The sequence below is a fragment of the Oncorhynchus tshawytscha genome, linkage group LG24 (genome assembly GCF_018296145.1).
Source record: "Oncorhynchus tshawytscha isolate Ot180627B linkage group LG24, Otsh_v2.0, whole genome shotgun sequence".
In the NCBI taxonomy this organism is placed as follows: domain Eukaryota; kingdom Metazoa; phylum Chordata; class Actinopteri; order Salmoniformes; family Salmonidae; genus Oncorhynchus; species Oncorhynchus tshawytscha.
Window position 1 is genome coordinate 12,964,240 of NC_056452.1, and position 26,986 is coordinate 12,991,225.

Here is a 26,986-nt window from a genome sequence, read left to right on the forward strand (position 1 = left end):
AGAGGTGCAACGTCAAACAGCTCAGCGAGAGCAGAGTCCCCCCATTACTGAGCGACAAGTTACTTTTTACGATTATTTACTTTGTTCGTAAAATTTCTTGTCACAAGTAGCACCTTCAGTGCTGACGCAGAATTAAGCCGTCTAGTCAGAAAAAGTGTCTCCAGAGGATAGCTATTTTTGGGGGGTTTGTCTGAGAGTTCCTTTCAGGTCAGCTGCAGACAGCGAGAGCAAGATCCACTAAAGCAGCTGTTCCATTTCTATCCCAACCCACAATATGAGGTAGAGGACTTGGGTTCAGGGTCATTAATGCTCACACCTGTTGAAACCCGACCCACAGCTGCACCAGTCGCCCAAGGTGAGTTATCTTTGTACCTGATCATACATTTATTTATCTTATACTCGCTTCAATTTCAGTTGTTTTTTCCCCCATGTGGAGGTCCACATGGGTTAAGATATTGCATTTGTGGCTACTTGAGCTTTTGACACCCCTTCCAACTTCTTTACTCTCATTTCCTTTCAACATTGGCACCAGCCACTCTGACTTCAGACTTCAAAACCATTGTTTAAACTCAGCTGCAACTACCAGACATGTGAGAACAGTCAAGCGAGGCCCAACAGGCCACCTAGACAGGAAGTTTTACAATAAACTACATTGACTGCAAATTATTGACACTAAGTTTCACTCTAGCTCACTTAATGCTCATTTTTTTGATGAGACTGGATGTCAATGCTGGTGCTCTTGAAAGTTTAGAAGAATGACGGTTACTATAGTTACTCAAGGATCTCCAACTATAGTTACTCAAGTATCTCCAAAGAGTAGCTCTGTCCTGTATTCCTGTTACTATAGTCACTTCAGTTTGTCTCACTGTTGGTGTCTGAGGTGTAATGTGAAGATTGCAGCCAGGCCGTGGTAGGTTATGTGGTTTTTAGCTTCGTGACTCTGTCTCAGACTGAACCGGAAGCTGACAACCTGCCTGCAACACCTCAAGAGCTACTTTTATGGTGTTTGGTTTGGGTGATGAGTTGAGTCAACTTCCACCATGCGCATGCATACCTGGTATGGTAATGACAGAATGGCTTTACAGGAAAGCTTGCTTTGCTCTGTCTGTCTTGTTACAATGAAAACCCTGTATAAGCCCGTTGTATACTATGCTACTGTAGCACATCAAGATCTTAGCGGTAAGGTGACCTTATGTTCTTCTGTTGATTTGATATTTGATGTCAATTAGAGTGACTGGGGAGGGAGATTTTTATAATGCATGTTTTTGAAAGAATTTGTATTTTTGTCAGTTGCACGATATATACAAACGTATGTGGACACTCCTTCAAATTAGTGGATTTGGCTATTTCAGCCACACTCGTTGCTGACAGATGTATAAGATCGAGCACACCGCCGTGCAATCTCCATAGACAAACATTGGCAATAGAAGGGCTTACTGAAGACCTCTGTGACTTTCAACGTGTCACCGCCATAGGATGCCACCTTTCCAACAAGTCAGTTCGTAAAATGTATGCCCTGCTAGAGGTGCCACCGGTCAACTGTAAGGGCTGTTATTGTGAAGTGAAAACATCTAGGAGCAACAACGGCTCAGCCGTGAAGTGGTAGGCCACACAAGCTCACAGAACGGGGCTGCCACGTGCTGCAAAAAATAATGTTGTAATCATTTTGATTACTTAATAACATCTGTTTCTTTCATCGTGTCTGTAATGCATCACTGCCTTGACTTTGGCCTCTAATTATATCCTTTTAATGGAAAAATAAAGGAACCACTTAATGCTGACTACTGAAAAGGTGTATGCCCTGTGAATTATATGGGCCATGCATTTGATTTAAAAAGAAAAAGAACAGCACTTATTTTGTAAAAAAAAAACATAATAATTACGAACAGCACATTAGGCTGCAGTGCACAGTTTATTTTCCACTGACTTGGAAAAACGAGAACACTAATGAGAGGGAAATTGCTTGTTTACTTGAGGATCTCACACAGATGCACCATTCATAACTGCACAAAGGGGGGGTTTCAAGACCCCCCAGTGCAAAAATGCAGTTTAGAGCATGATTTCCTTTTACACAAACGTTATTATTATGCTTCAAAGAAGCCCAACACAGATTGGCTTATAAGACACTATATTTCACTGTAGCAAAAAACAATTATCATATAATTTTATTAAACTAGGTTACTCTTATGTAATCATATCAAGTACAGTGAAATAAAGTGCTGCTTTTTCTTGACCTCTCCTAAATCAAATACAGTACATAGCCACTCTTATTCATCTATGGCATTTAATCTACCTACTTTAATTGCCAAAGGCAGTATCCTGGTTCTCAAATCTGCACACAAGGACCTTTGATTTTCTTGTATCCCTCTGACCCCAAATGGAGTGGGAAACAATCTGGTCTTCAGCTCATTTACCTGTACACAGGCAATTGGAGCACTAGGGAAAGGGGATACCTAGTCAGTTGTGCAACTGAATGCATCTTCTGCATTTAACCCAAAGGGCTTAAAGGGCTGCCTTAATCGACACCCGCGTCTTCGGCGCCCTGTGGGTTAGCTGCCTTAATCGACACCCGCGTCTTCGGCGCCCTGTGGGTTAGCTGCCTTAATCAACACCCGCGTCTTCAGCGCCCTGTGGGTTAGCTGCCTTAATCAACACCCGTGTCTTCGGCGCCCTGTGGGTTAGCTGCCTTGCTCAGAACAACATATTTTTAACTTGTCAGCTCGGGGATTCGATCAAACAACCTTTCAGTTACTGGCCCAAAACTCCTACCCGCTACGCTACCTACCGCCCCCTATGTAGGGCTTTCATTGTATCATACATCCCAGCTAATATATAGGTTTGAAAGCAAGTTGATCTATATTTACCCAATCAAAGGCCTTTTTGAAATCAACAAAACATGCATATGTAGGTTTGCATTCTTGTAGTCTGGCTCTAATCACAGTGGATACTGTGTAAATGTGATTTACAAGCAAACCTGACGTTTCCAAAGTCAGACTGTTTAAGATCCCAGAATATAACTTGTAGGCTGTGCTTATAAGGCTGATGCCTCTGTAATTTAGTGGGACCCGTGGATCATTTGTTGATGACTTTGGGATTGATTTGATGAGAAATGTGTACTAAGTTGATGGGATGATGACATTCTCAAAACACATTTGGGAATAGACACATTTTATGTCCAAATTTGGAAGCTCCGCTATTCATGTTGCCTTTTTCCCCCTGTTGCTTTTTAGCTTTCCTCAACAGCCTTCCAAACTTCCTCCACAGACAATTTTGCATCCAGGAATTGATTTGAGGTGAACCCAGCCCTATTAATTTAAGAAGTCATCATCAAACACAGATGGGATATTGCCACCTTAAAATAGGTTAGCAAAGTCATTCTCCCAGTTCTATAATACACAATTCATCTTATGCTCAACTTCCCCATTTTCCAGTATGATTTCCATAGGGATTTTCATAAATGTTTTTTTTCTTTTTCCGGAACAATCTTTTTGATTTCATTCCAAAACTGCTGATGGATGTTTCTTTGCAGTTGTTCCTGCTGCAGTGCTTGGCCCCTTCTGAATCTCCTCTTATAGAGCCTTAGCTTGTTGCCATATGTTGACAGACACGCTTTAAACTCTTCTCTTAAACCTCTTCTCATTTATTGGTCTTTACATTTTTAGCAACGTCATTTCTGCAACCATCACTACTGACCATACATTATGCAACTCCTGATTGCAACACGGCGAATTTAATTCACCCCGTTGCAATTTTGAATTCAACACATTGAATGGTCATTACCCCCTGCTTGCACAAGGAAAGCACTTGGTGCCTTATTTATAAACCATGTGGGCATACAAAACATACTCCCAAAAAAGTTGGCATTTATAAAAGTATACCTTGTCATGAGAATGTGCTCATCTTCCCACAAACTTTAGACCCCCATGGGTACACACATCTCTGTTAGTGATTGAAATATTGTATTGGAACCTGGCAATTGTTTTGTGCAAATGAGGGTTATGATAAAAGCTTACTCATAAAAAATGTAAACTGGAAAATGTATTAACAGAAATGCAGCCGTTAGTATGTTTTAGTATCTAAAAACGGGAATCTTTTGCGTATCGATTTTCTTTTCAGAACCATTGCAGAAAAAATACATCACCTTCTCTGGCCGTGGTGGGTTCATGTTTCCGAAGTAGCCGTACATCAAATTACCATGCATATCTCTCATTTAATTGGACCTAGTAGTAGTAAATAGATAGGCTATATGTACTTCAAGTTTTGCAATGCCATAGGCAGCACGGTTTATAATATACAGTCAAATTTAACAGGTGAATGAACAGTTGATATTGTCCATTGAAGTAGGCTTACAGTGTGTATACATGCTACTGTAAGTACTAGTGATGGAGGGGGTGCTCTCCTCATCTTTCTGCTGCAGATACATGGTGAGCAATATGTTTGGAACATCGAATTGCAATAAAATCACAGTATTGAATCGCAATACATACAAAATCTTGAGAATCATAATGCATATCTTATTGCAACCTGGTCTCAGAGCATTGTGTTATTCTGTATGTAAATCGGAGACATTCCATTTAGTATGATATGTTATGTTTCGTATGGTATGTATTCATTTGTCGATGCCCATCATCCATTTCATATGATATGTTACGAATTACAATTCATCTGATGTTTTACAAATGACAATTCATTATGATATGTTACGAATTTGCAATCCATACAATATTACGAATTGGTGAAACGTATATGTTACGATTTCCAATTTGTTGTGGCTAACGTTAGCTAACACTAGGGGTTAAGTTTTTATTTTATTTCACCTTTATTTAACCAGGTATGCTAGTTGAAAACAAGTTCTCATTTACAACTGCGACCTGGCCAAGATAAAGCATAGCAGTGTGAACAGACAACACAGAGTTACACATGGAGTAAACAATAAACATGTCAATAACACAGTGGAAAAAAAGGGAAAAAGAGTCTATATACATTGTGTGCAAAAGGCATGAGGAGGTGGGCGAATAATTACAATTTTGCAAATTAACACTGGAGTGATAAATGATCAGATGGTCATGTGCAGGTAGAGATACTGGTGTGCAAAAGAGCAGAAAAGTAAATAATAAAAACAGTATGGGGATGAGGTAGGTAAATTGGGTGGGCTATTTACCGATGGACTATGTACAGCTGCAGCGATCGGTTAGCTGCTCAGATAGCAGATGTTTAAAGTTGGTGAGGGAGATATAAGTCTCCAACTTCAGCGATTTTTGCAATTCGTTCCAGTCACAGGCAGCAGAGAACTCGAAGGAAAGGCGGCCAAATGAGGTGTTGGCTTTAGGGATGATCAGTGAGATACACCTGCTGGAGCGCGTGCTACGTGTGCCAGGGGTTAAGGTTAGGAGTTAGGTTAAAGGGTTAATATTAGGGGAAGGGTTAGCTAAAAGGGTTAAGGTTAGGTTTAAGGGTTAGGGGAACAGTTAGCTAAAAGGGTTAAGGTTAGGTTTAAGGGTTAGGGGAACAGTTAGCTAAAAGGGTTACGGTTAGGTTTAAGGGTTAGGGGAACAGTTAGCTAAAAGGGTTAAGAAGGCTCATAGAATAGACATTACATATGTTGCGATACAACGCATAATAAATGTAAATCCAGGACACTCAAATTAGTATATTATGTTATGTGTTGGATGGTTACTTAACCTCAAAAGGGGGGTGGGGGTTTCTACCAAGCGAACATACATAATTGTTTTAAGATGGTCATATCATGGATCATTAAGCTATTTGGTTTTTCATTTTAGGACCCTTGTATGTATCCCCCAAAAACGACTTGATAAAATATTTAATTTGGCCTTTACTACTATAGCTCCTAGAAACACATTGAATAATACATTCATAAATGGCCAAAAAGACAGTCTAAAAATAAATCATAAGGAATAAGTGTCTGTCCTTTATCTTGGAAGGCTATATATAAGAAGGCTCAGGAAATATTTTCGTTTTTTGAACACATATTTAACCCCTTTAACCCCTGTGGGTTTGAATCTAACTTTAGCAACAACAAATTGGAATTCGTAACATATCATACGTATTGCAAATTCGTAACATATTGTACATTTTTCAGATTCATGACGTATTGTACGAATTGCAAATCGTAAACATATACGAAATGAATGATGGACATCCACAAATTAATACATACCATTTGAAACGTAACATAGCGTTGGAGTGTCTTGGATTTACTTACAGAATATTACGAAATGCTCTGAGACCAGGTTGCGCACCTAAATTCCCAGCCCCAGTAAGTGCTGTAATACATTTTAAAAATCAGTAGCCTGCCCTCTACAATATTTCAGAATTTCACATGCAGTCCATCAAACACTGAACAAAAATATTAACAACATGTAAAGTGTTGGTCCCATGTTTCATGAGTTAAAATAAAAGAACCCAGAAATCTTCCATATGCACAAAAAGCATATTTCTCTCATCCACCTGAAAAAGCTGATTAAAAAGCATGATCATTACACAGGGGCACCTTGTGCTGTGGACAATAAAACACCACTCTAAAATGTTGAGTTTTGTCACACAACACAATACCACAGATGTCTGTTTTGAGGGAGAGTACGATTGGCATGCTGACTGCAGGAATGTCCACCAGAGCTGTTGTCAGATAATTAAATGTTAATTTCTCTACCATAAGCCACCTCCAACGTCCTTTTAGAGAATTTGGCAGTAGGTCCAACCGGCCTCACAACCGCAGACCACTTGTAATCACGCCAGCCCAGGACTCCCACACCTGGCTTCTTCACTTGCGGGATCATCTGAGACCAGCCACCCGGACAGCAGATGAAACTATGGGTTTGCACAGCGGAATAATTTCTGCACAAACTGTCAGAAACCGTCTCAGGGAAGCTCAGCTGCGTGCTCATCATCCTCTCCAGGGTCTCACTGCAGTTCAGTTGTTGTAACCGACTTCAGTGGGAAAATGCTCACCGTCGATGGCCACTGACACACTGAAGAAGTGTGCTCTTCACAGATGAATCCCGGTTTCAACTGTACTGGGCAGATGGCAGACAGCGTGTATGGCGTTGTGTGGTGAGCAGTTTGCTGATGTCAATGTGAACTGAGTGCCCCATGGTGGTGGTGGGGTTATGCTATGGGCAGGCAGGCATAAGCTACAAAAAAACATGCGGACTCTCCTTCACTGCAGCCGAGGTGAGTAAGACATTTAAACGTGTTAACCCTCGCAAGGCTGCAGGCCCAGACGGCATCCCCAGCCGCGCCCTTAGAGCATGCGCAGACCAGCTGGCCGGTGTGTTTACGGACATATTCAATCAATCCCTATACCAGTCTGCTGTTCCCACATGCTTCAAGAGGGCCACCATTGTTCCTGTTCCCAAGAAAGCTAAGGTAACTGAGCTAAACGACTACCGCCCGTAGCACTCACTTCCGTCATCATGAAGTGCTTTGAGAGACTAGTCAAGGACCATATCACCTCCACCCTACCTGACACCCTAGACCCACTCCAATTTGCTTACCGCCCAAATAGGTCCACAGACGATGCAATCTCAACCACACTGCACACTGCCCTAACCCATCTGGACAAGAGGAATACCTGTGAGAATGCTGTTCATCGACTACAGCTCGGCATTCAACACCATAGTACCCTCCAAGCTCGTCATCAAGCTCGAGACCCTGGGTCTCGACCCCGCCCTGTGCAACTGGGTACTGGACTTCCTGACGGGCCGCCCCCAGGTGGTGAGGGTAGGCAACAACATCTCCACCCCGCTGATCCTCAACACTGGGGCCCCACAAGGGTGCGTTCTGAGCCCTCTCCTGTACTCCCTGTTCACCCACGACTGCGTGGCCACGCATGCCTCCAACTCAAATCATCAAGTTTGCGGACGACACAACAGTGGTAGGCTTGATTACCAACAACGACGAGACGGCCTACAGGGAAGAGGTGAGGGCCCTCGGAGGAAAATAACCTCACACTCAACGTCAACAAAACGGAGATGATTGTGGACTTCAGGAAACAGCAGAGGGAACACCCCCCTATCCACATCGATGGAACAGTAGTGGAGAGGGTAGCAAGTTTTAAGTTCCTCGGCATACACATCACAGACAAACTGAATTGGTCCACTCACACAGACAGCATCGTGAAGAAGGCGCAGCAGCGCCTCTTCAACCTCAGGAGGCTGAAGAAATTCGGCTTGTCACCAAAAGCACTCACAAACTTCTACAGATGCACAATCGAGAGCATCCTGGCGGGCTGCATCACCGCCTGGTACGGCAACTGCTCCGCCCACAACCGTAAGGCTCTCCAGAGGGTAGTGAGGTCTGCACAACGCATCACCGGGGGCAAACTACCTGCCCTCCAGGACACCTACACCACCCGATGTTACAGGAAGGCCATAAAGATCATCAAGGACAACAACCACCCGAGCCACTGCCTGTTCACCCCGCTATCATCCAGAAGGCGAGGTCAGTACAGGTGCATCAAAGCTGGGACCGAGAGACTGAAAAACAGCTTCTATCTCAAGGCCATCAGACTGTAAAACAGCCACCACTAACATTGAGTGGCTGCTGCCAACACACTGACTCAACTCCAGCCACTTTAATAATGGGAATTGATGGGAAATGATATAAAATATATCACTAGCCACTTTAAACAATGCTACCTAATATAATGTTACATACCCTACATTATTCATCTTATATGCATACGTATATACTGTACTCTATATCATCTACTGCATCCTTATGTAATACATGTATCACTAGCCACTTTAACTATGCCACTTTGTTTACATACTCATCTCATATGTATATACTGTACTCGATACCATCTACTGTATCTTGCCTATGCTGCTCTGTACCATCACTCATTCATATATCTTTATGTACATATTCTTTATCCCCTTACACTGTGTATAAGACAGTAGTTTTGAAATTGTTAGTTAGATTACTTGTTGGTTATTACTGCATTGTCGGAACTAGAAGCACAAGCATTTCGCTACACTCGCATTAACATCTGCTAACCATGTGTATGTGACAAATAAAATTTGATTTGATTTGATTTGACAAAACACAATTGCATTTTATCAATGGCAATTTGAATGCACAGAGATTCCTGTGACGAGATCCTGAGGCCTATTATCATGCCATTCATCTGCCACCATCACCTCATGCTTCAGCATGATAATGGTTCCTGGAAGCTAAAAATGCCCTAGTTCTTCCTTGGCCTACATACTCACCAGACATGTCACCCATTGAGCATGGTTGATGCTCTGGATCTTCGTGTATGACAGCGGGTTCCAGTTCCCACCAATATCCAGCAACTTCGCACAGCCATTGAAGAGGAGTGGGACAACACTCCACGGGCCACAATCAACAGCCTGATCAACTCTATGCGAAGATGCATATCTGTATTCCCAGTCACGTTAAATCCATAGATTAGGGCCTAATGAATTCATTTCAATTGACTGATTTGTTTATATGAACTGTAACTCAGTAAAATCTTTGAAATTGTTGCATGTTGCATTCATATTTTTATTCAGTGTATTTAGGTTGGGGAAACGGTAGATGCAAAACATTGTTGGTCCAAAACAATTTGCCATGGTTCTCTCTTTCAGAAACGGACACAGCCCTTTGCCAGATACATCATACTTTACTGTAAAAGATTTAAACAATCTGCTCTCACAGTTAATGAAGCTTACATAAAACTATTTGACAGTATGGGTAGGCTACTGTACAGCCCAACTGGTCTCATGATGGCGATATTATACCTTTACATCATTTGTCTTCTTACGTCCGACTTAAATTTCCTCAACTTGCAACACGCTCGTGTCCCCCATCGACGGTTCGTACATAAAACATCCTTCATTCAGGTTGCAAAGGCATACATTTCCTCCTTTACTCAATTTAATGGCTCGTCTGTGGAAAAAAATGGGGAAAATATGTGTACCGTCTTAATAAAAGCCAATTTTCGTATTTTCAGACTTGTGGATGCTACACACCACGTGAATCTGTTGTTTAAATTGAACAACAACTTGTCTTTTGAATAGAAGTGTGGGCTGCAGCATAGTCTACTTTTTAAATAGTTTTGAATAGTCTTGTAGAATGCACGGTCAGGCACTCGCTGCAGCATGCATGTTTAGTTTGAAAAAGCAAAAACCTGATTTAGTTATTAAAACATTCGGCCCACACCTCTAAAGGAAATGTGACTTAATTCCAAATAGTTTCAAATTATGCAGCAAATAAAGTGCATTATTGTCACCATGAAAGGTGAATGGAGGGGGTTTCCAGCCGGAGTTTTAATGCTCGTTCACATGCACACGGTTTTACCACATGTTTGATTTATAACTAGAAGCATGCGTGTATATGGCGTGTGCCAAGTTGGTACATTTCAATATTTTCGTGCAGACTTTTCAGAAATGGTGCACACAGAAACATTGTGTGAAATTGACACAACTGTTATAAAGGAGGCCCCTGATGATTGGCACAATTATCATACACTGTTCGTATGAGCCCTTGGACACTCCAATCAGGTGAGGGCAAAGTCAGTGATAGGCAAGGGTGTTACTGTACTGACAATGAAGAATCAATCACAACATGTCACGTTTCTGTGCCCTGAGGTGAGACATGCTTTTCCTTTTTGTGTTCAAGAGTAATCGGAGATGGAGAAAGGTGGACAGGCATATCTTTAGGCAGGAACAAGCAACAGCTCCATGGAAAGAAACACCCATTACAATTCTATTCTGGACAGAAACAAGCGTATCGCATGGCAAGAGGACTGCTATGTTGACCTCCAGTCTACCCCCACCTCAACTTCCACCAAGGGAGAGATGGAAGGTAAAAGCTATTGCTGTTGTTGCCATTATGAGCTGCACTTAATGTCCTTCATTGATCATTTCCTCAATCGATGAAAGAGCTGTACATGAAAGCAGGTTTGGACAAGTTGCCAACAACTGGATGCATCCGGTTTTCAGGGATACAACAAATTCAACCTAGCTTCCTTTACTACTGAAAACCGGATGTAGGAACTCTGTTCTGGAGTCTGTTTACGCATGCTACGTTAGGTTAAGTTGTATCAGACACCAGACATAAAAATAAAAAAATGTGTTGCCTGTCAGCAACTCTAGACCAAATTCTAACTGAAGATATGTACACATAACTTAAAAAGAGTTCACACCAATCAACATTAACCATGATTTACTCAAAGTCAAAAGTGCACATAGAGCGTTCTAATCAGAGTTCAGAGCTCTGAATATGTTGGTCTCTGTCTCTTGTGGCCTAGATGTGGGCTGGATCCAGAAACATCAGGGGCATCTGCAGCGCTTCATTACCACTCCCCTCCTGGAGGGGGTGCTGTCCCACATGAGGAAGCTGGAACTGCTGAGCCAGGGTGAGGAGGCCCAGGTACAAGCTGGGGGGCAGCTGCAGGAGCAGGTGGGCACCCTTACCTCCATCCTGGCCAGCATGGACCCCCAGGGCTCCAACGCTCTCCAGGCCTTCCTTGAGAACTCTGACTCCCAGATGTACAGGCTCATCACGATGCACGGTGAGGAGGAGGAGCCTATTGGTTGGCATCTAGTTTATAGGCTAGAGTGTGTTGTGTGTAGGATTGTCAACTGCCTTCTGCAAGTTGTTCAGATCCAGATAGTGATAAAGCTATCTATTGTTGGTAATTGTATTGGTATACACCCCTCTCTGAAACTACTATAAGCTATCATTGTCTGTGATTTGATTCTCCTCTCACTGCAGATCCCATGGTTCAGGAGCACAAGGAGGCTCTTCTGTTGCAGTATCCCACACCAAGTGACAGCCTCTCCCCTGGCCCCTGTAGCCCAGAATTCTCCTCCTCCAGAATCTTGCTCCTGGTCGACGGCCTATCGGACCTCCAGCAGAAGGAGCATGACCTCATGCAGGTGGAGGCCACCCGTGGGGCGCGGAGACACCACGTCAGACAGCTGGCCCTGGCCAAACTCCTGGAGCCCCTCACACGGGTCAGCCTGCCCCCCAGGGTCTCACTCACTGTGGGAGTGGCCGGCATCGGCAAGAGCACCCTTGTGGGACATTTTGTACGCCTTTGGAGCAGAGGTGAGATCTGCACAGACGTGAGTTTTGTCTTGCCCTTTGCCTTCTGGGAGCTGAACACTGGGGAGAAGCTGTCGGCCGAAAGACTGGTGAAGCTGGCCTTCCCTCACATGACGGACCCCAGCCTGGTGCTGAGTGGTACATGTCGGACATTGCTGATCTTCGACGGTCTGGACGAGTTCCGTTGTCCTCTGGACTTCTCGGAGACTGTGCCTTGCACAGACCCCAAGAAGGAGGTGTCGGTGGACGACTTGGTCACCAACATCATCCGGGGCAACCTGCTCCCTGAAGCAGCGGTGTGGGTGACCTCCAGGCCGGCGGTGGCCTCGTTGATTCCTGGGGGACTAGTGGACAGGTTGACCGAGATCCCCGGATTCAGCCCGAAGGAAATTCGGCTGTTCCTGAGCCACACCTTCCCTAAGGGAGATACTGCCAGTCAGATATGGACTCACTTGGAGTCCAACAAGATCTTCATGGTGATGTCTTACATGCCTTGCATTTGCTGGATAGTGGCGGTTACCTTTGGGTACCTGTTGGAGAGTGGCTGGCAGGAGGGCCTTCCCAGGACCTGCACTGAGCTCTACTCCCACTTCTGTGCTATGAGAGCCGAAGCAGGTGAGCCCAGAGGCAGAGAGCCTATCAAGATGGACCAGCTTAACGGGAACAACCGCAAGCTGCTGGGAAGTCTGGGCCGACTGGCCTTCTACGGACTTCTGAAGCACAAATACACCTTCAGTGAGCAGGACATGAGGGCCTATGGAGTAGACCTTCTATCCACCCAGGGTGGCCTTGGAACTGGAGTACTGATCCGTGAAGAATCCCCAAGTTGTGTGGCCTACCGCTTCACCCACCTGACTGTGCAGGAGTTCTTAGCAGCCACGTACTACCACATCTGCTCCAAACGTGCCATCTTTGACCTGTTCAGCGAGAGCGCCATGTCCTGGCCCAAGATCGGCTTCCAGAACCACTTCAGGAGCGCCCTGCAGCGATCCCAGCAGGCAGAGGATGGTCACCTGGATGTGTTTGTGCGGTTCCTGGCGGGGTTGCTGTGTCCAGCGGCGCTGCGGCCGCTGGCAGGCCTGCTGGCCCAGGGGAAGGACGATGGGGGCCAAAGGGTTTGGGCAGCTGGGCTGCTGCAGGACCTCCTGGGCAGCGGTGGTGCTGTGGTGTCACTACGCTCAGTGAACGTGGCCTACTGCCTGCAGGAGCTGCAGCACACAGAGGTGCTACGCAGCGTGGAGGAGGACCTGCGCTGTGGCGGCCTGGGATGGAAGCTGACACGGACACACTGCACAGCGCTGGCCTACCTGCTACAGGTGTCACCAGAGTGCAGCGAGGAGACCAACCTGTCGGCATGTCTGGACTACTCCACTGTCAAAAGCCTGCTGCCTCAGCTGCTCTACTGCAGCCATCTCAGGTTAGTTAGAGCAGACACTATCTCAGCTCCCTGTGTAATGGTGTCGCCTCGCCATCTCAAACAAACCCTTCCACATTTTAGGTAAACTCCTCCACATCTCATATGAGCTCCTTCCCATCTCAGATAGCCACCCTCCTCATCTCAACAAAGCCCCTCCCATCCCTGAAAGTATCTTCCTTTACTCCAAAGTGCCAACCATTTCAGATAAGGGGAATAAAGGGGGGGGGTAAGATGTGGGGACATAGGAAAATAATTCAGGTCAGAACCTGCCATATGTTGTGACATTTATGGCCAAACTTGAAATATAATGTCCAATTCCCTATGACAGTGTTTTTGACGTTCATACTAAGGATGCTGTATCTTAACATTTTGCAGATTGGAAAATAACCATTTTAAAGATGATGTCATGGAACTGCTGGGAAGCTTACTGAGTGCAAAGGACTGCCACCTTCAGAAGATAAGGTCAGGAGCCATTCATTTCTTTGCGACAGGGATTCTATAAAATTACTAGAACCCCCTCACTATGTGTGGGGGGAAAAATAGCCAAAAACTAAGCAGCCTACATCCTATAAGTAGCCTCTCTTAACCAGTTTAGACCCCTGGGACCTCAGGTCCTTCACATATTCTGGTAATGCTTCATTTCAAGGAGATGACCATGTTTACACAACCATTAAATCATGTCGTCAGACATTTAGCATTGAGGACATTTCAGCTCTCATGCAAGTTCATTGCTATCCTTTTATTGCGATTGAAAATTTTCTTTACAGTTACATAATACTCTTCATGATATTCACTGAGGTCATACATGCAAATTGGTATGCCCAGTATTGTATAATGATGTATTATGATGGTCTTTCTTATGGAACTTCTCTTATATTCAGTCTGGCAGAGAACGCTATCAGCAACAAAGGGGCCAAGGCCCTGAGTCGAGCACTACTGGTTAACCGGACTCTAATTACACTTGAGTGAGTGAGACCAATGTGTCCGATTACATCCAAATGAATGGCAGATGTTTGTTTGTTCATGACAATGTCATTTAACAGTAATCTGAGAACATCTTCTAATGAGTGAGAAGAAAAAAAACACCTGTTGCTTATATAATAAGTATGAAAGTGGTAACTAAAGATTGTGAAATTAAACTAAGTTCTCCTTTGGTTAAGCATAAATTGTTTGTGGCTTAGTCTCCGTAGCAACAACATTGGATCTAAAGGCGCCAAGTTTCTAGCAGAAGCCCTCAAAATGAATCAGGTCCTGGTGTCCATCAAGTGAGTAACTACAATTTTATTTGACCTTTATTGAACTAGGCAAGTCAGTTAAGAACAAATTCTTATTTTCGATGACGGCCTAGGAACAGTGGGTTAACTGCCTTGTTCAGGGGCAAAACGACATTTTTACCTTGTCAGCTGGGGGATTATTGCATGTTGCAACCTTTTGGTTACCAGTCCAACACTAACCACAAGGCTACTTGCCGCCCCACAATGCCTAGTGAAAGTCTTTACACACCTTGCACAGTTGGTGCCTTAAATCTAAATCTAAAAATGATTAAATTAAAAGGAAATTCCTATAGATCTACATAAACTACTTCAGAGTTTTCAAAATGTAAGACAAATTACAGAATATTGCAGGAAATAATAAAAAATATAAAAAAATCTTCACCACTTGCTGTGGCACATCTTAACAATGAGTTAAGAACAACTTCCCATCTCTGTAAGGTCCCTCAGTTGGATAGTGAATTTCAAACAATGATTCAACCTCAGAGCTGAAAAACATGTCAGTGATACATTTTCAGACAGGCACATATCAGGGGAGGTTACAAAATCATTCCAAGACACTGAATATCATTTTGAGTCTGGTCAAGTAAGTTATACATTGTGGATGGTGTATCACATCACCCTGGTACTGTGAGGATCTGGATGTCCTTCCTAAGAGAATTGAAACTGCTCACGGATATCACTAAAAAAGCCAAAGATTTTAAAAACAGCCACAAAGTTCATTGGCTAAGCTGAGAGAAAACTGTGCATAGATCAACAGCACTGAATTCACTCCACATTACTGGCCTATATGACAGAGTGAAAAGAAGGAAACCTGTGCTAAAAAAAAAATCCATTCCAAATCATCCCTCTTGTTTACAACAAGGCTATTAAGTAATACTTCAAGACAACATGGATAAGAATTTCATATAAGAGAGGTGAGAGAGGTGAGGAGAGGTGAGAGGTGTTGAGTGGCCTAGTCTTGGTGCTGACATGAATCTGTAAAATAGAATCTGAGATCATTAAGTCTTGAATATTGCTGGCCATCAATGATCCCCAACTAAATTGGCTGATCTTGAGCAGTTTTTCCAAAACAATGGATAGATGTTCTTATTCAACATGATTCACAGCTGTAATTGCTGCCAAAATGTGCTTCAAATAAGTATCAAACTGTTAGACATCTTTGTTTTTAGAACATTTCTATATTTTTTTCTTGCACTTTGGAAAATGTGTAGTAGGTTGTGTAGATCAGTAGGAAAGAAATCAAATGTAATCCCTTTTCAGATTTAAATATACGGAGGCAAAAATGTGCAACAGGTGTGAAGACTTTCATTAGACACTGAATATGATTTTCGACGCTGACATTTGCTCTCAGTGGTTATTGCCATTTGATGATTTTTTTACCAATGCCAGTGAAATATGAAATGTCATTTTGGTTTGCGTTTTCATTTTCTCCCGGTTCTGCAGTTTCCAAAATAATCTCATTGAGGAGGAGGGCGCTCGGGCCCTGGCTGAGGTGCTGCTGTCCAACCGCAAACTTGTCTCGCTGAAGTGAGTCCTACAGACCATCCGTGTGTGTGTGTGTGTGTGTGTGTTTCTAAGTGACCAGTCAACTTATCGAGGTCAGCAAGTGGTGTGTGTGTGTACGCTGAAACATGTCAACATTGTGCTCCCAGTGTACAGAAGAATTGTATTGGAGCAGATGGAGCCAAGAGGATTGCAGAAGCGCTAAAGACAAACCGGACACTTACAGAACTGATGTAAGAACTTGATCATTATCAGTGGTTCATACTACAAGATGTCTATCTCAACCTTCTATGAAATATATGTCACCCAAACGTGTTGACAGATTAATTGCCTGACCGTCTAGGAGCACAAGGCAATCAATGTCATGTTCCATCAAACAGTAGACTATTGACTGCTACAGAACTGTTGTATATGTCAGAAATCGACTGATAAATACACATGACGTGCTCTCAATGGTGCAAGAATACACATTTGAGTTTCATTTTTAAACATTTTTTTTTTTTTTTTTTTTTTTTTAGCTTAGTTACCTGGTTACCACTGACTTCCAGTATTGACAGTATAAGGCCCGGAATAATGCACCCTTGCGGCTTTCTGAAATGTGTTTTCTGTTTCTTTATGGGTCTGCAGTCTGAGCAGTAACCAGCTGGGGGACAAAGGCACTGCAGCCCTGGCCCAGGCCCTGACCGTCAACCACAGCCTCCACTCGCTGCAGTCAGTGTCCTGCCCTCACTACATGACATGCAATGAGGCTCCTCCACTTGACATAAACTTTCAAAATGTTTCCTATTCCCCTTACACTCGAATACAAATACACTCAGGAGCACTCATTTGACCTCGATGACATAAGCAATCTGTTTATCTGACATGGTTAGAAACAGTGGCAGTTGTCATAGCGACATTATTTTCTGACACATTTTCCTTATGCTGGTTATATCGTGATTACTTTACTGCAGGCCCGGCGCCAAGTTAAAGTTACTAAGGGGGCATTTGAAATAGATTTTTTTAATGATGATATAGGCAACAAGATAGGCTGCTTATAATAGGTGAATTACCTATGTGCCATGCACAGCTGTCATGACAAATAGATTGACCTATAGGCCCGATTCAAACATGGAAAATCAATAGGCTCATGAGTTCAGCAACACATTGTGATATGGCACAATACACTTCTGTGGATCAAATTCGACCCACGTAATCAGTTAAGAAATGCCAGCCTGCCATAAAAATGTTTCCAATACGTACAGTTCCATTTACAACCACAAAAAGCACTAGGCTACCAAGAACACCATAGAAATAGAACAAAATAGAAGAACCGATCGGTAGGTTCTAAAGGGTCAATTAATTATTCTGTCCATTTTCAGCCTGCAGAGTAACTCCATCAGTAACAAAGGGATGACTGCGTTAACCAAGGCTCTGCGGTTGAACCGTGGACTCATCTGTCTGAAGTGAGTACTGGAGCGAATGGAAATTCTGCTCACTTCAATTAAGTCATAATGAGTATAATGACTGAGGAAACATTCATCAGTTCCATTGTATGTCATTATGGCTTACTTCAACTATGATTGCTCAGGTTATCATGTCTCTCCCTAAACACCAGTGTTGCTGCTGTACATCTGTCTCCCAGGCACTTTGCAATGGGTCAATTTTCATCACTGATTGCCCAGAGGATGCACTGCACACATTTAGCCAAATTTGAATCAGTCGCTGATTAAAATGGATATGTTCATTTAAACCCGAAATCCGTAAAGGGGGAAACGTCGCCACTGTTTCTCTCCCCCCCCAGCGCCTTTATTTTTTGTGGTTTTGTTGATTAAACAGAGTAGAGGAGCATTGTGGTAAAAAACGAACAAGTTGCAGTACATCTTCTGCTGTTCTACTGCGTGTGCAATGATGTCAAAGAAAGAAAGAAAAAAAACCTGTTCATTGTTTGAAGTAACTTTTTGTTGCTGTAATATCACAAACGTACGTGGCAGTTTCACCAACTACAGATTTCAGCTTTTACAACCCGTCTAGTTTAGTTTGTGATTCAATCTCAGCCTGTCTGAGTGTTGTAAAAAAGAAACCTCCTACTTTTCCCCCTTAGTGTTCAATGTTTTATACCATCGCTCTGAACAAAAGCTATGCAGAGACTGCCATAACATCTTCAGGACGACACTAGCTGTTCCAGGGCTCTGTCTTTGTAATAACTCTTGTTCCATTCCCCTCTCCCTGCTAGCCTGCGCGAGAACTCAATCGGGGTGGAGGGGGCGAAGGATATGGCCAGGGCACTGCAGGAGAACAGCTCTCTACAGCACCTGGAGTGAGTCGCACCACCACCTGTCAGTAAAGGCCACTCTCCTCTGCCATACGGTGGCACAGAAATAGCTAGCTGTCGGGAAATGTCTCTAACCCAGGGCGTGCCGCAGTGAGGCATCTGGGTTCAGTATTGACAGTAGGAGCACTGACAAGTTGGCTATTTAGAGCTGGGATCATTCAGAATGGATGAAGGTTTCTCTGGCTTCCTTCCTCTGTTTTTATTTTCTTTCTCACCGATGCTCTAGCATTGAATACCTGTGTGTGTGTCTTAGTCTTACAGCCAACCTGCTGCACGATGAGGGGGTGAAAGCCATAGCTGGAGCTGTGAAGGTCAACCGAGCGCTTACTACTTTACGGTAAGTCAGTCAGATCTGTGCACACACACACACACACACACACACACACACACACACACACACACACGCTGTTGCAAAGTGAAGGGAATGCCTGCTGAGATGGAACAACCCTAATTGCCAGCTGCAGCAGCAACCCACACCAAGCCACATTTGTTGGAGAATGCGGGCAACATACACACGCTTACACACATTTCAATTCACTTAAATATCCCTCTCTGTCTACCAGTCTCCAGTGGAATTTCATCAAGTGCACAGCCACTAAATCCTTGGCCCACGCCCTACTCACCAACTCCACCATGCAGCTACTAGAGTAAGCACTGAAGCCCTCTACACTTCATTCTACCTATGGCTCTTTATTTAGACGAAACTGTACCATTCACAAGTCTAGAAATCAAAGAACAGTTAAATGTCATTGATTGACTGTGGAGACTGATTTTGCTCTGGCTCTGTGTGTGTGTGTAGTCTACAGGAAAATGCCATTGGGGATGAAGGAGTGGTAGCTCTGGCAGGAGCCCTGAAGACCAATACGTCTCTCTGTACATTGTGGTTAGTGCCCCATATCGCTATTTAATACTGAGCTAATAGCTTTGTTGCCTTTATTTCTGTCACATTGTAAATGCTACTGATGGAGGAGAATGAGTGTGTGTGTGTTCGCACGTGTGTGTACGGTCACGTGTGTGTACGGTCACGTGTGTGTAGGGTCACGTGTGTGTAGGGTCACGTGTGTGTACGGTCACGTGTGTGTACGGTCACGTGTGTGTACGGTCACGTGTGTGTACGGTCACGTGTGTGTACGGTCACGTGTGTGTACGGTCACGTGTGTGTTCTCTCTACAGTCTCCAGGGTGTATCAGCAGGCAGGAGTGGAGCCATCTCAATGGCCGAGGCTCTAATGGTCAACAAAACCCTGCACACTCTGGAGTGAGTTTTATTTCCTTGAATCGCTCTCATTCCATCTTTATTTCTGTGTCCTTGCGGCATAATACCGAGAAATTGACTCTCATTCTCTTGACCCGCTGCATTTGCTAGAAACTGTTCACTCGGTCACACCTTCCCTCCCACTTTCTCGCTCTTTGTGGTCTGTTCTTGACAGCCACTGTTGGCACATTCATCTAGATCTCTTCTTCACAGATTTTTGTCCCAACACAGTCCACTATAAGCTCATAGTAATGGTTGAAATGGAACAAATGAAATGGTATTAAAACACATTTAAACCCTACATTTACCATTCCATGTATTCCATTCCAGCCATTACCATGAGCCTGCCCTCTGATTTCACCAGCCTCCCTATGGTCCATTTAGAGACGTAGTGTTCTTTGTATCCTTTTCTGTCACACTCTCGTTTGTGTTCCAGCCTACGAGGGAACTCCATAGGAATGGAGGGAGCCAAGGCTTTGGCTAATGCACTGAAGACAAACAGAACACTCAAATCATTAAAGTGAGTCCTTTTGATCCAGTGAGCCCTTATAATGTATAAAAATTAGCAATTGTGTTCCCACGTGCACATTTCTACAATAACATTTATCTTTCCACAAAATATTGCGTTATTAACTACGTGACAAGCCAAATTATTTTCTTTAGGACTGTAACCAAGGCATTTCTGTTTAGCGTTATTTTTCCATCAGACGTTTGGCCACAAGCACAGAGGAAACCACAGGGGTTAACGACTCCACTCCTCCTCAGGGGCTGTATTGTCATTAGCAACCATAGATCTGCCACAAAACATTAGTGGCTTTAAACATGAACTAAAGTGGGCTAATGTTACCATGGCAATCTGTTTTGCAAAGTAACATATATTGCACAATGGATACAACAGCAATTTCCTACCTCAGTGCCTTCAGGAAGTATTCATACCCCTTGAAATATTCAACATTCAAATGGATTAAAATGTATTTCTCTCTCATCTATCGACACACAATACCCCATAATGACAAAGTGAAAACGTGCTTTTATACATTTTTCCTAATTTATTGAAAATCAAATACAGAAATATAATTTAGTATTCAGCTATTACAGAGTCTTTCTGGGTAAGTCTCTAAGAGCTTTGCACACTTGGATTGTACAATATTTACTAATAAAAAATATATATATATATATATATATATATATATATGTTTCAAGCTCTGTCAAGTTGGTTGGTGATCATTGCTAGACAGCCATTTGAGTCTTGCCATAGATTTTCAAGACGATTTATTTCCAAACTAACTTAGCCGCTCAGGAACATTTAATATCGTCTTGGTAAGCAATTCCAGTGTATATTTGGCCTTGTGTTTTAGGTTATTGTCCTGCTGAAAGGTTAATGTGTCTCCCAATGTCTGGTAGAAAGCAGACTGAACCAGGTTTTGCATGTGCTTACCTCTATTCCGTTAAATCATCATCTTTGTCTTTGCCGATGACAAGCATACCAATAACATGATGAAGCCACCATGAAAATATGAAGAGTGGTACTCAATGATGTGTTGGATTTCCCCCCACCCAAAATAACACTTTGTATTCAGGAAATAAAGTTTTTATTTTGTATATTTAACCAGGCAAGTCAGTTAAGAATAAATTCTTATTTACAATGACGGCCTACTGGGGAACAGTGGGTTAACTGCCTTGTTCAGGGGCAGAATGACCGATTTTTACCTTGTCAGCTTGGGGATTTGATCCAGCAACCTTTCGGCTACTGGCCCAACCCTCTAACCACTAGGCTACCTGCCGCCCCAAAACTGCAAACAGGATGCATGTTTTGGAATACCTGTATTCTTTTTATTCTGTACAGTCATGTAGGTCAGTATTGTGGCGTAACTACAATGTTGTTGATCCACCCTCAGCTTTCTCCTATCGCAGCCATTAAACTCTTTAACTGTTTAAAGTCACCATTGGCCTCATGGTGAAACCCCTGAGCGGTTTGCTTCCTCTCCATCAAGTGAGTTAGGAAGGGTACCTGGATCTTTGTAGTGACTGGGGGACTTTGTAGTGAATACATCATCCAATGTGCAATCAATAACTTCACCATGCTCAAAGGGATATTCAATGTCTGCTTTTTTTTTACCCATCTACCAATAGGTGCACTTCTTTGCGAGGCGTTGGAAAACCTCCCTGGTCTTTGTGGTTGAATCTGTGTTTGAAATTCACTGCTCGACTGAGGGACCTTACAGATAATTGTATGTGTGGGCTACAGAGATGAGGTGTTCATTAAAACATCATGTTAAACACTATTATTGCAACTTATCATGTGACTTGTGAAGCACATTTTTACTCCCGAACTTATTTAAGCTTGCCTTAATGGGCGGCAGGTACCCTAGTGGTTAGAGCGTTGGACTGTTAACCGGAAGGTTGCTAGATCGAATCCCTGAGCTGACAAGGTAAAAATCTGTTGTTCTGCCCCTGAACAAGTCAGTTAACCAACTGTTCCTAGGCCGTCATTGTAAATAAGAATTTGTTCTTAACCTTTATTTAACTAGGCAAGTCGGTTATATAAGATAAATAACCAAAGGGTTAAATACTTATTGACTCAAGACATTTCAGCTTTTCATTTGTAATACATTTCAAAGCATTTCGAACGTTAGAATTCACCTTTGACATTATGGGGTATTGTGTGTATGCCAGTGACAAGATCTCAATGTAATCCATTTTAAATTCAGGCTGTAACACAACAAAATGTGAATACTGTCTGAAGGCACTGTATTTATGTACCTGTCTTTGATTGTGCTGGTTGTAATTCCACACATTTATCGAGCTTAGGTCATCTGAACTGTTTCAGTAAGGGATATTAGTCATACTTCCTCTCTCTGGCTTCCAGTGGACTCCATAATTATGTTTCATGCTGATATCCACTCTCATATGTATTTATTTGGAAAGTGAAGCTAAAACATTCCATTTGGCTCCAAGCTTGATGTTGTCATTGCTTGTTAAGAATATGGGACCAAATACTAAATGTTTGACAAATAAAAGGTGAGTTTCTGTACTGTCGCCTCATACTAAACAAATGAATCCATTAATCCAAAATTGCTGGAGGATAGAGTCAAAATTAAACGTTTTATCTCGACTGTCCAGATAAATACGTAGACGAGTGTATATAGTAATTATGCGTGGTATATTTTCGTTGTGCTTAGCTCATCCGAGCACTGAGTCAGAGAGAGAGAAACATCACATGAAAGGCTCGAGTCGAAAGCATTTGATACAGACATTCAAAGACAGACAACCACACACACACACACACACATGTACATTCAGTTCCCTCAGTGATAGCAATTTCAGAGTGCTGCCACAATACATTACTTCCAAATGGACTTGCGGTCTTGTTTTTGAGTGTTTTTGTCTGGTTGGGCCTTAGACCTCATGTTGGATTCTACATGAGCCTTTTGATGCATGTAATGTGTGTGCAGTCTGCAGGAGAACTCTCTGGGAATGGATGGAGCCATATTCATCGCCACAGCCCTGAAAGGAAACCACCAGCTAACTTATATAAAGTGAGTGTATCCTGCTGACTTTTCCTACACGGTTTGGTGTGCACTGTATATTGTATACAAAAAGGTGTGTGTAAGACTGTGTGTGTGCGTGCTTGAGTGTGTACTCACTCGGGCTTTAATGCATGTTCCTCCCCTCCTCCAGCTTGCAGGGGAACGGCATCGGAGAGTCGGGAGCAAAGGTAATCTCCGATGCCATCAGAACCAACTCTCCAGACTGTGTGGTGGAGATCTGACCTCAAGGGACGCCAGAGGTCAAAGGCCATCGGTCCCCAGGGGCTTATTCAGGAGGGTTAAACATTACAGTACATTGATATATAACATGTGTTGTATAGAACCATCCTTCTCGTGCCCGCTCAATACGTTGCAATGTTCTGAACACATTTCACCCTTCTGAACACATCCATTGCCCATGGAGAAGTCTTGGTCTTTGCAATGGACATGTAGAGGAAGAATCGCAGAGGCTACCCATCAGCCTGGCTCATTGGACCTAGCTTCTGATGGACAGCCACAAAGACAAACCGCAGGGATATTTGTTGTAGGTCTTATTTTAAGATCTATTACATTGGTACGGTCGTTGGAATTGTGTATATTAATACCGACATTTAAATATTATTTATGTACATTTATTTTCCTAATAAACATGTCTTAAAGCAGCTACATATACATGGCCTTTATATGAAAAGAAAATGTGTGTGACATGACATATACAGTTCATAGAGGATGTATGATGTGTGCACGATACATACTGGAAGATACAGTACTGTAGTGTGCAGTGACCCAGCTGGTAAAGATCTCACGAGATACAGGAAGTCACATATATTTAGCCTACAGTATATAGTACTGTACTTGAATTGATATTGAGAGAAAGCTGATCACAACCCCCAGAAGATTGGTTCTATTACAGGCACAATGGGATATATAACATCTATATTTTATACTACAGCAAGCTTTAGTATTTCATGAAAAGATGAAGGCCCGGATTCAATTAGATTGAGCGTTAAGCTGCATAGCAGATGTTTTGATGACGTTGGAGGTGTAACTGCGTTATGAGCTGACACGTCGGTGAGCGGCACACGTGTCACAAACCCACTCCCTTGTGATCCCTTCTATGTTTGAAGTTCAAAACAGCACTAGAAAGTGTATTTTCTATCCATGTTAGAAATAATGACTCAAATGTCAAACCATTGATGTTGGGCTGATATAAATGTCCGTGTTAATTTGGATGGGGAGGGGATTTAAGCCGATCAGTCTAATTCTGTGTTTGAAGTTGTATGGGTGCATGGGATTTGTCGATTTATAGTCAGGTGTGGACGTGTGTTTTCGTTGCATCCAATGGCAGTGTCTGTGATAAGGTAACGCAATGAGCCTCTTGTGGATTTGATAGCTCGCAGTTCCCGACCCCGCCAAAACAATACTATGCGGATGTCAATCTGAATCGTAAGGCCGGAATTCAATCCAATCTTGCTTTGTCAGCTATTGACCTTTTAAAGGCAATGTTTCCACGTTCATAGAGACCAACAATGGAAATACCTGCCCTCAAAGATGGAAATGGAAGCACTGTACTGTCGTTGATAGAAGGCAGGCGGGAGGAGGCTTTGACCAGGTAGGACCATTCTAGCCAATGAGAGTGCAGATACGTGTGTCCACCGGGCACCACTCTGATATAAAGTTTTTTTGTTTGTTGCCAAAATGCCACATGCATCCACTCATGTCAGTGCAGTCGTAATAACCTAACCATTATGAAACATCAATTCAAATACAAATAAGCCTCATGTATCAAAATGATAAACAAACACTTTTGTTGACCAAATTGACCTGGTCTTCTTTTCACTGATCGGATTGAATCCAGGCTTTAATATTCAACAGGACTGTAATTTGTGCTAGTATATGCTTGAAACGTGGCACGTCAGGCTCTAGGTCAGGGCTGTCCAACCCTATTCCACCCACATGGGGCAGAGGACAGAGTGAAAAGGGCCGAATCAGCAGAGTGAAGGTGATTTGTCAAAATGAGTGGCTGTGGCTCCAGCTGCTGGCCAGCAGGAAGTCTCCAACGTTACGGCCCCATGTGAGGAGAACTGAGGAGTGCTACTGTAGCTAGCTCTCCTCCTACCTGGCTCTACTGGCACTCATGGTGTTAAGATGATTCAGTCATTTACTACTGAGTGGTGGACCGCGGAGCTAGATAACACTCACAAACAGGAAGCTCAGATTGGACAGAGTGTTTATTATATGATTACATTATTAGGTTATATGGAATAAAGTGTTTTGTTTGTCCTCAGTGCTCACGAGCTGTAATACAGTGTGGGTGGATGTGTGCGTGTGTCAGCTTAAAAGTCGTTATCGCTCTCCTCTAATAGCTGGGGCCTCAAGGGTCCCCTGGAGGGACGGGATGGCTTGGGCGCCGGGACATCTAGACTGTCGTTGTCGTCCTCCAGGTCCTCATTCTCCTCCTCACCTTCCTCATCGTCATCATCATCCTCGTCCACGTCTATTTCACTGTCCTCAGTCTGAAAGAGCAGACAGTTAGCTAACAAAGTTCGTACCTTAGCAAGATAGTGCCTTAACACAACTACAAGCCAAAGTCTGATGGGTTCTAGGAGGTTCGGGAAATTCTACACACATACAGGGTACATGGGGTAACGCTCAGCTAGTGCTAATACGACCACTTAGGGAAACATTTCCCTGTGCAGTGCAACCAAACTCTAAACTACTACCCATCAGATGTTGCCATCTAATGAGCTAGCCAATCAGATCTACTCATGTGATCTGCTCAGTTCACATCCATCATAGCTAGGGGCAGATTCCACAGACTAGATCCCATGGTCCCACACCAACCTTTCCTGTCCTCCGTGTGGGGGCGCGAGGAAGTGAGTTGGACGCAACCGCTTTGGGCTTTCAAAATACGAATGGTGGAGAGAAAAGGAGGGAAATTAAGTGAAAAGGGGATAAAACAAGAGAAATATGAGATGATGAGGAACAAGATAAATAGAAAGAACAGATGGGAGAGAGAAAGAGTGATGGAGAAAGAGGGCTCTGTGCATCTAGCCAGAGAAGTCTCCATACACAAATTCATGGGAGACAAACCGATCTCTAGACACTGGAGACAGATTACAAAGCGCTTTTGCCTCCCAGTCTCATTTCTATTGGACGTGCTATCCTTTGGGGTGGCGTTACCTGGGAAGTGCTCTCTTGTCCTACTCTTCGTTTGCCTGCGGTAAAGCGGTCTCAGGCTGGCATTATCCTCTATTGACTGTAGTCATACCTCACTGGTAGGTATCACTTAATATGGAGTGAATGAGTTGAGTTTCTAAAAAGGAGTGAATATATATATATTTTTTTGGTGCTCGTCATCGTCATGGTTACCCCTTTACTGACCTCCTCGCTGTCTCCACCCTGCATGTTGCCGACAAGCCGCGCTCCGCCTCTCCCTGTTAGGATAGAGGTTTAAAAGGTCAAGTGTGATATGAGGCAGCTGGGTCCCTGTGGGGACACGGGTGGGCGACTCTGGAACCTGGATGTTTTTCTCTCCAGCCGAACTGCAGTCTAACACACCCGATTCAAACGCTGTAGTTTAAATCAGGTGTGTTGGAGCAGGGCTGGAACGAAAGCC

General features: G+C 43.4%; 2 protein-coding genes across 6 annotated transcripts in view; one reads left to right on the top strand and one right to left on the bottom strand.

The window, feature by feature from the left end:
• On the top strand, positions 1-24,035 carry nlrc3 (NLR family, CARD domain containing 3). 2 transcript variants are annotated; one of them, XM_024386851.2, is made up of 19 exons: positions 1-355; positions 10,645-10,830; positions 11,276-11,539; positions 11,743-13,492; positions 13,868-13,954; positions 14,374-14,457; positions 14,674-14,757; positions 16,210-16,293; positions 16,419-16,502; positions 16,897-16,980; positions 17,631-17,714; positions 18,485-18,568; positions 18,837-18,920; positions 19,147-19,230; positions 19,383-19,466; positions 19,757-19,840; positions 20,274-20,357; positions 23,293-23,376; positions 23,519-24,035. In XM_024386851.2, the coding sequence occupies exons 2-19, from the start codon at positions 10,707-10,709 to the stop codon at positions 23,607-23,609; spliced, it is 3,408 nt and encodes a 1,135-aa protein (XP_024242619.1). In that variant the 5' UTR covers positions 1-355; positions 10,645-10,706; the 3' UTR covers positions 23,610-24,035. The 2 variants fall into 2 exon arrangements, with proteins under 2 accessions (XP_024242619.1, XP_024242620.1); XM_024386852.2 differs by lacking the exon at positions 1-355 and adding an exon at positions 1,045-1,179.
• A 1,545-nt stretch (positions 24,036-25,580) lies between these two features.
• cluap1 (clusterin associated protein 1) overlaps positions 25,581-26,986 on the bottom strand; it is a 28,691-nt gene continuing 27,285 nt past the window's right edge. For 2 of the 4 annotated variants that reach the window (XM_042305333.1, XM_042305332.1), the window contains exons 12-14: positions 26,752-26,804; positions 26,212-26,268; positions 25,581-25,883 (exon numbers count right to left, since the gene is read on the bottom strand). In XM_042305333.1, the coding sequence (XP_042161267.1) occupies positions 25,704-25,883; positions 26,212-26,268; positions 26,752-26,804 (290 nt within the window). In that variant the 3' untranslated portion in view covers positions 25,581-25,703. The remainder of the gene's footprint in view (positions 25,884-26,211; positions 26,269-26,751; positions 26,805-26,986) is intronic. The other 2 variants (XM_024386854.2, XM_024386853.2) reach the window with 1 other exon arrangement.

Coding starts and splice junctions, on each gene's coding strand:
- nlrc3 (XM_024386851.2), top strand. CDS start 10,707: ATGGAAAGAAACACCCATTACAATTCTATTCTGGACAGAAACAAGCGT. Junction 19,231..19,382: donor TCCACCATGCAGCTACTAGA/GTAAGCACTGAA, acceptor GTGTGTGTGTAG/TCTACAGGAAAATGCCATTG. Junction 19,467..19,756: donor ACGTCTCTCTGTACATTGTG/GTTAGTGCCCCA, acceptor TTCTCTCTACAG/TCTCCAGGGTGTATCAGCAG.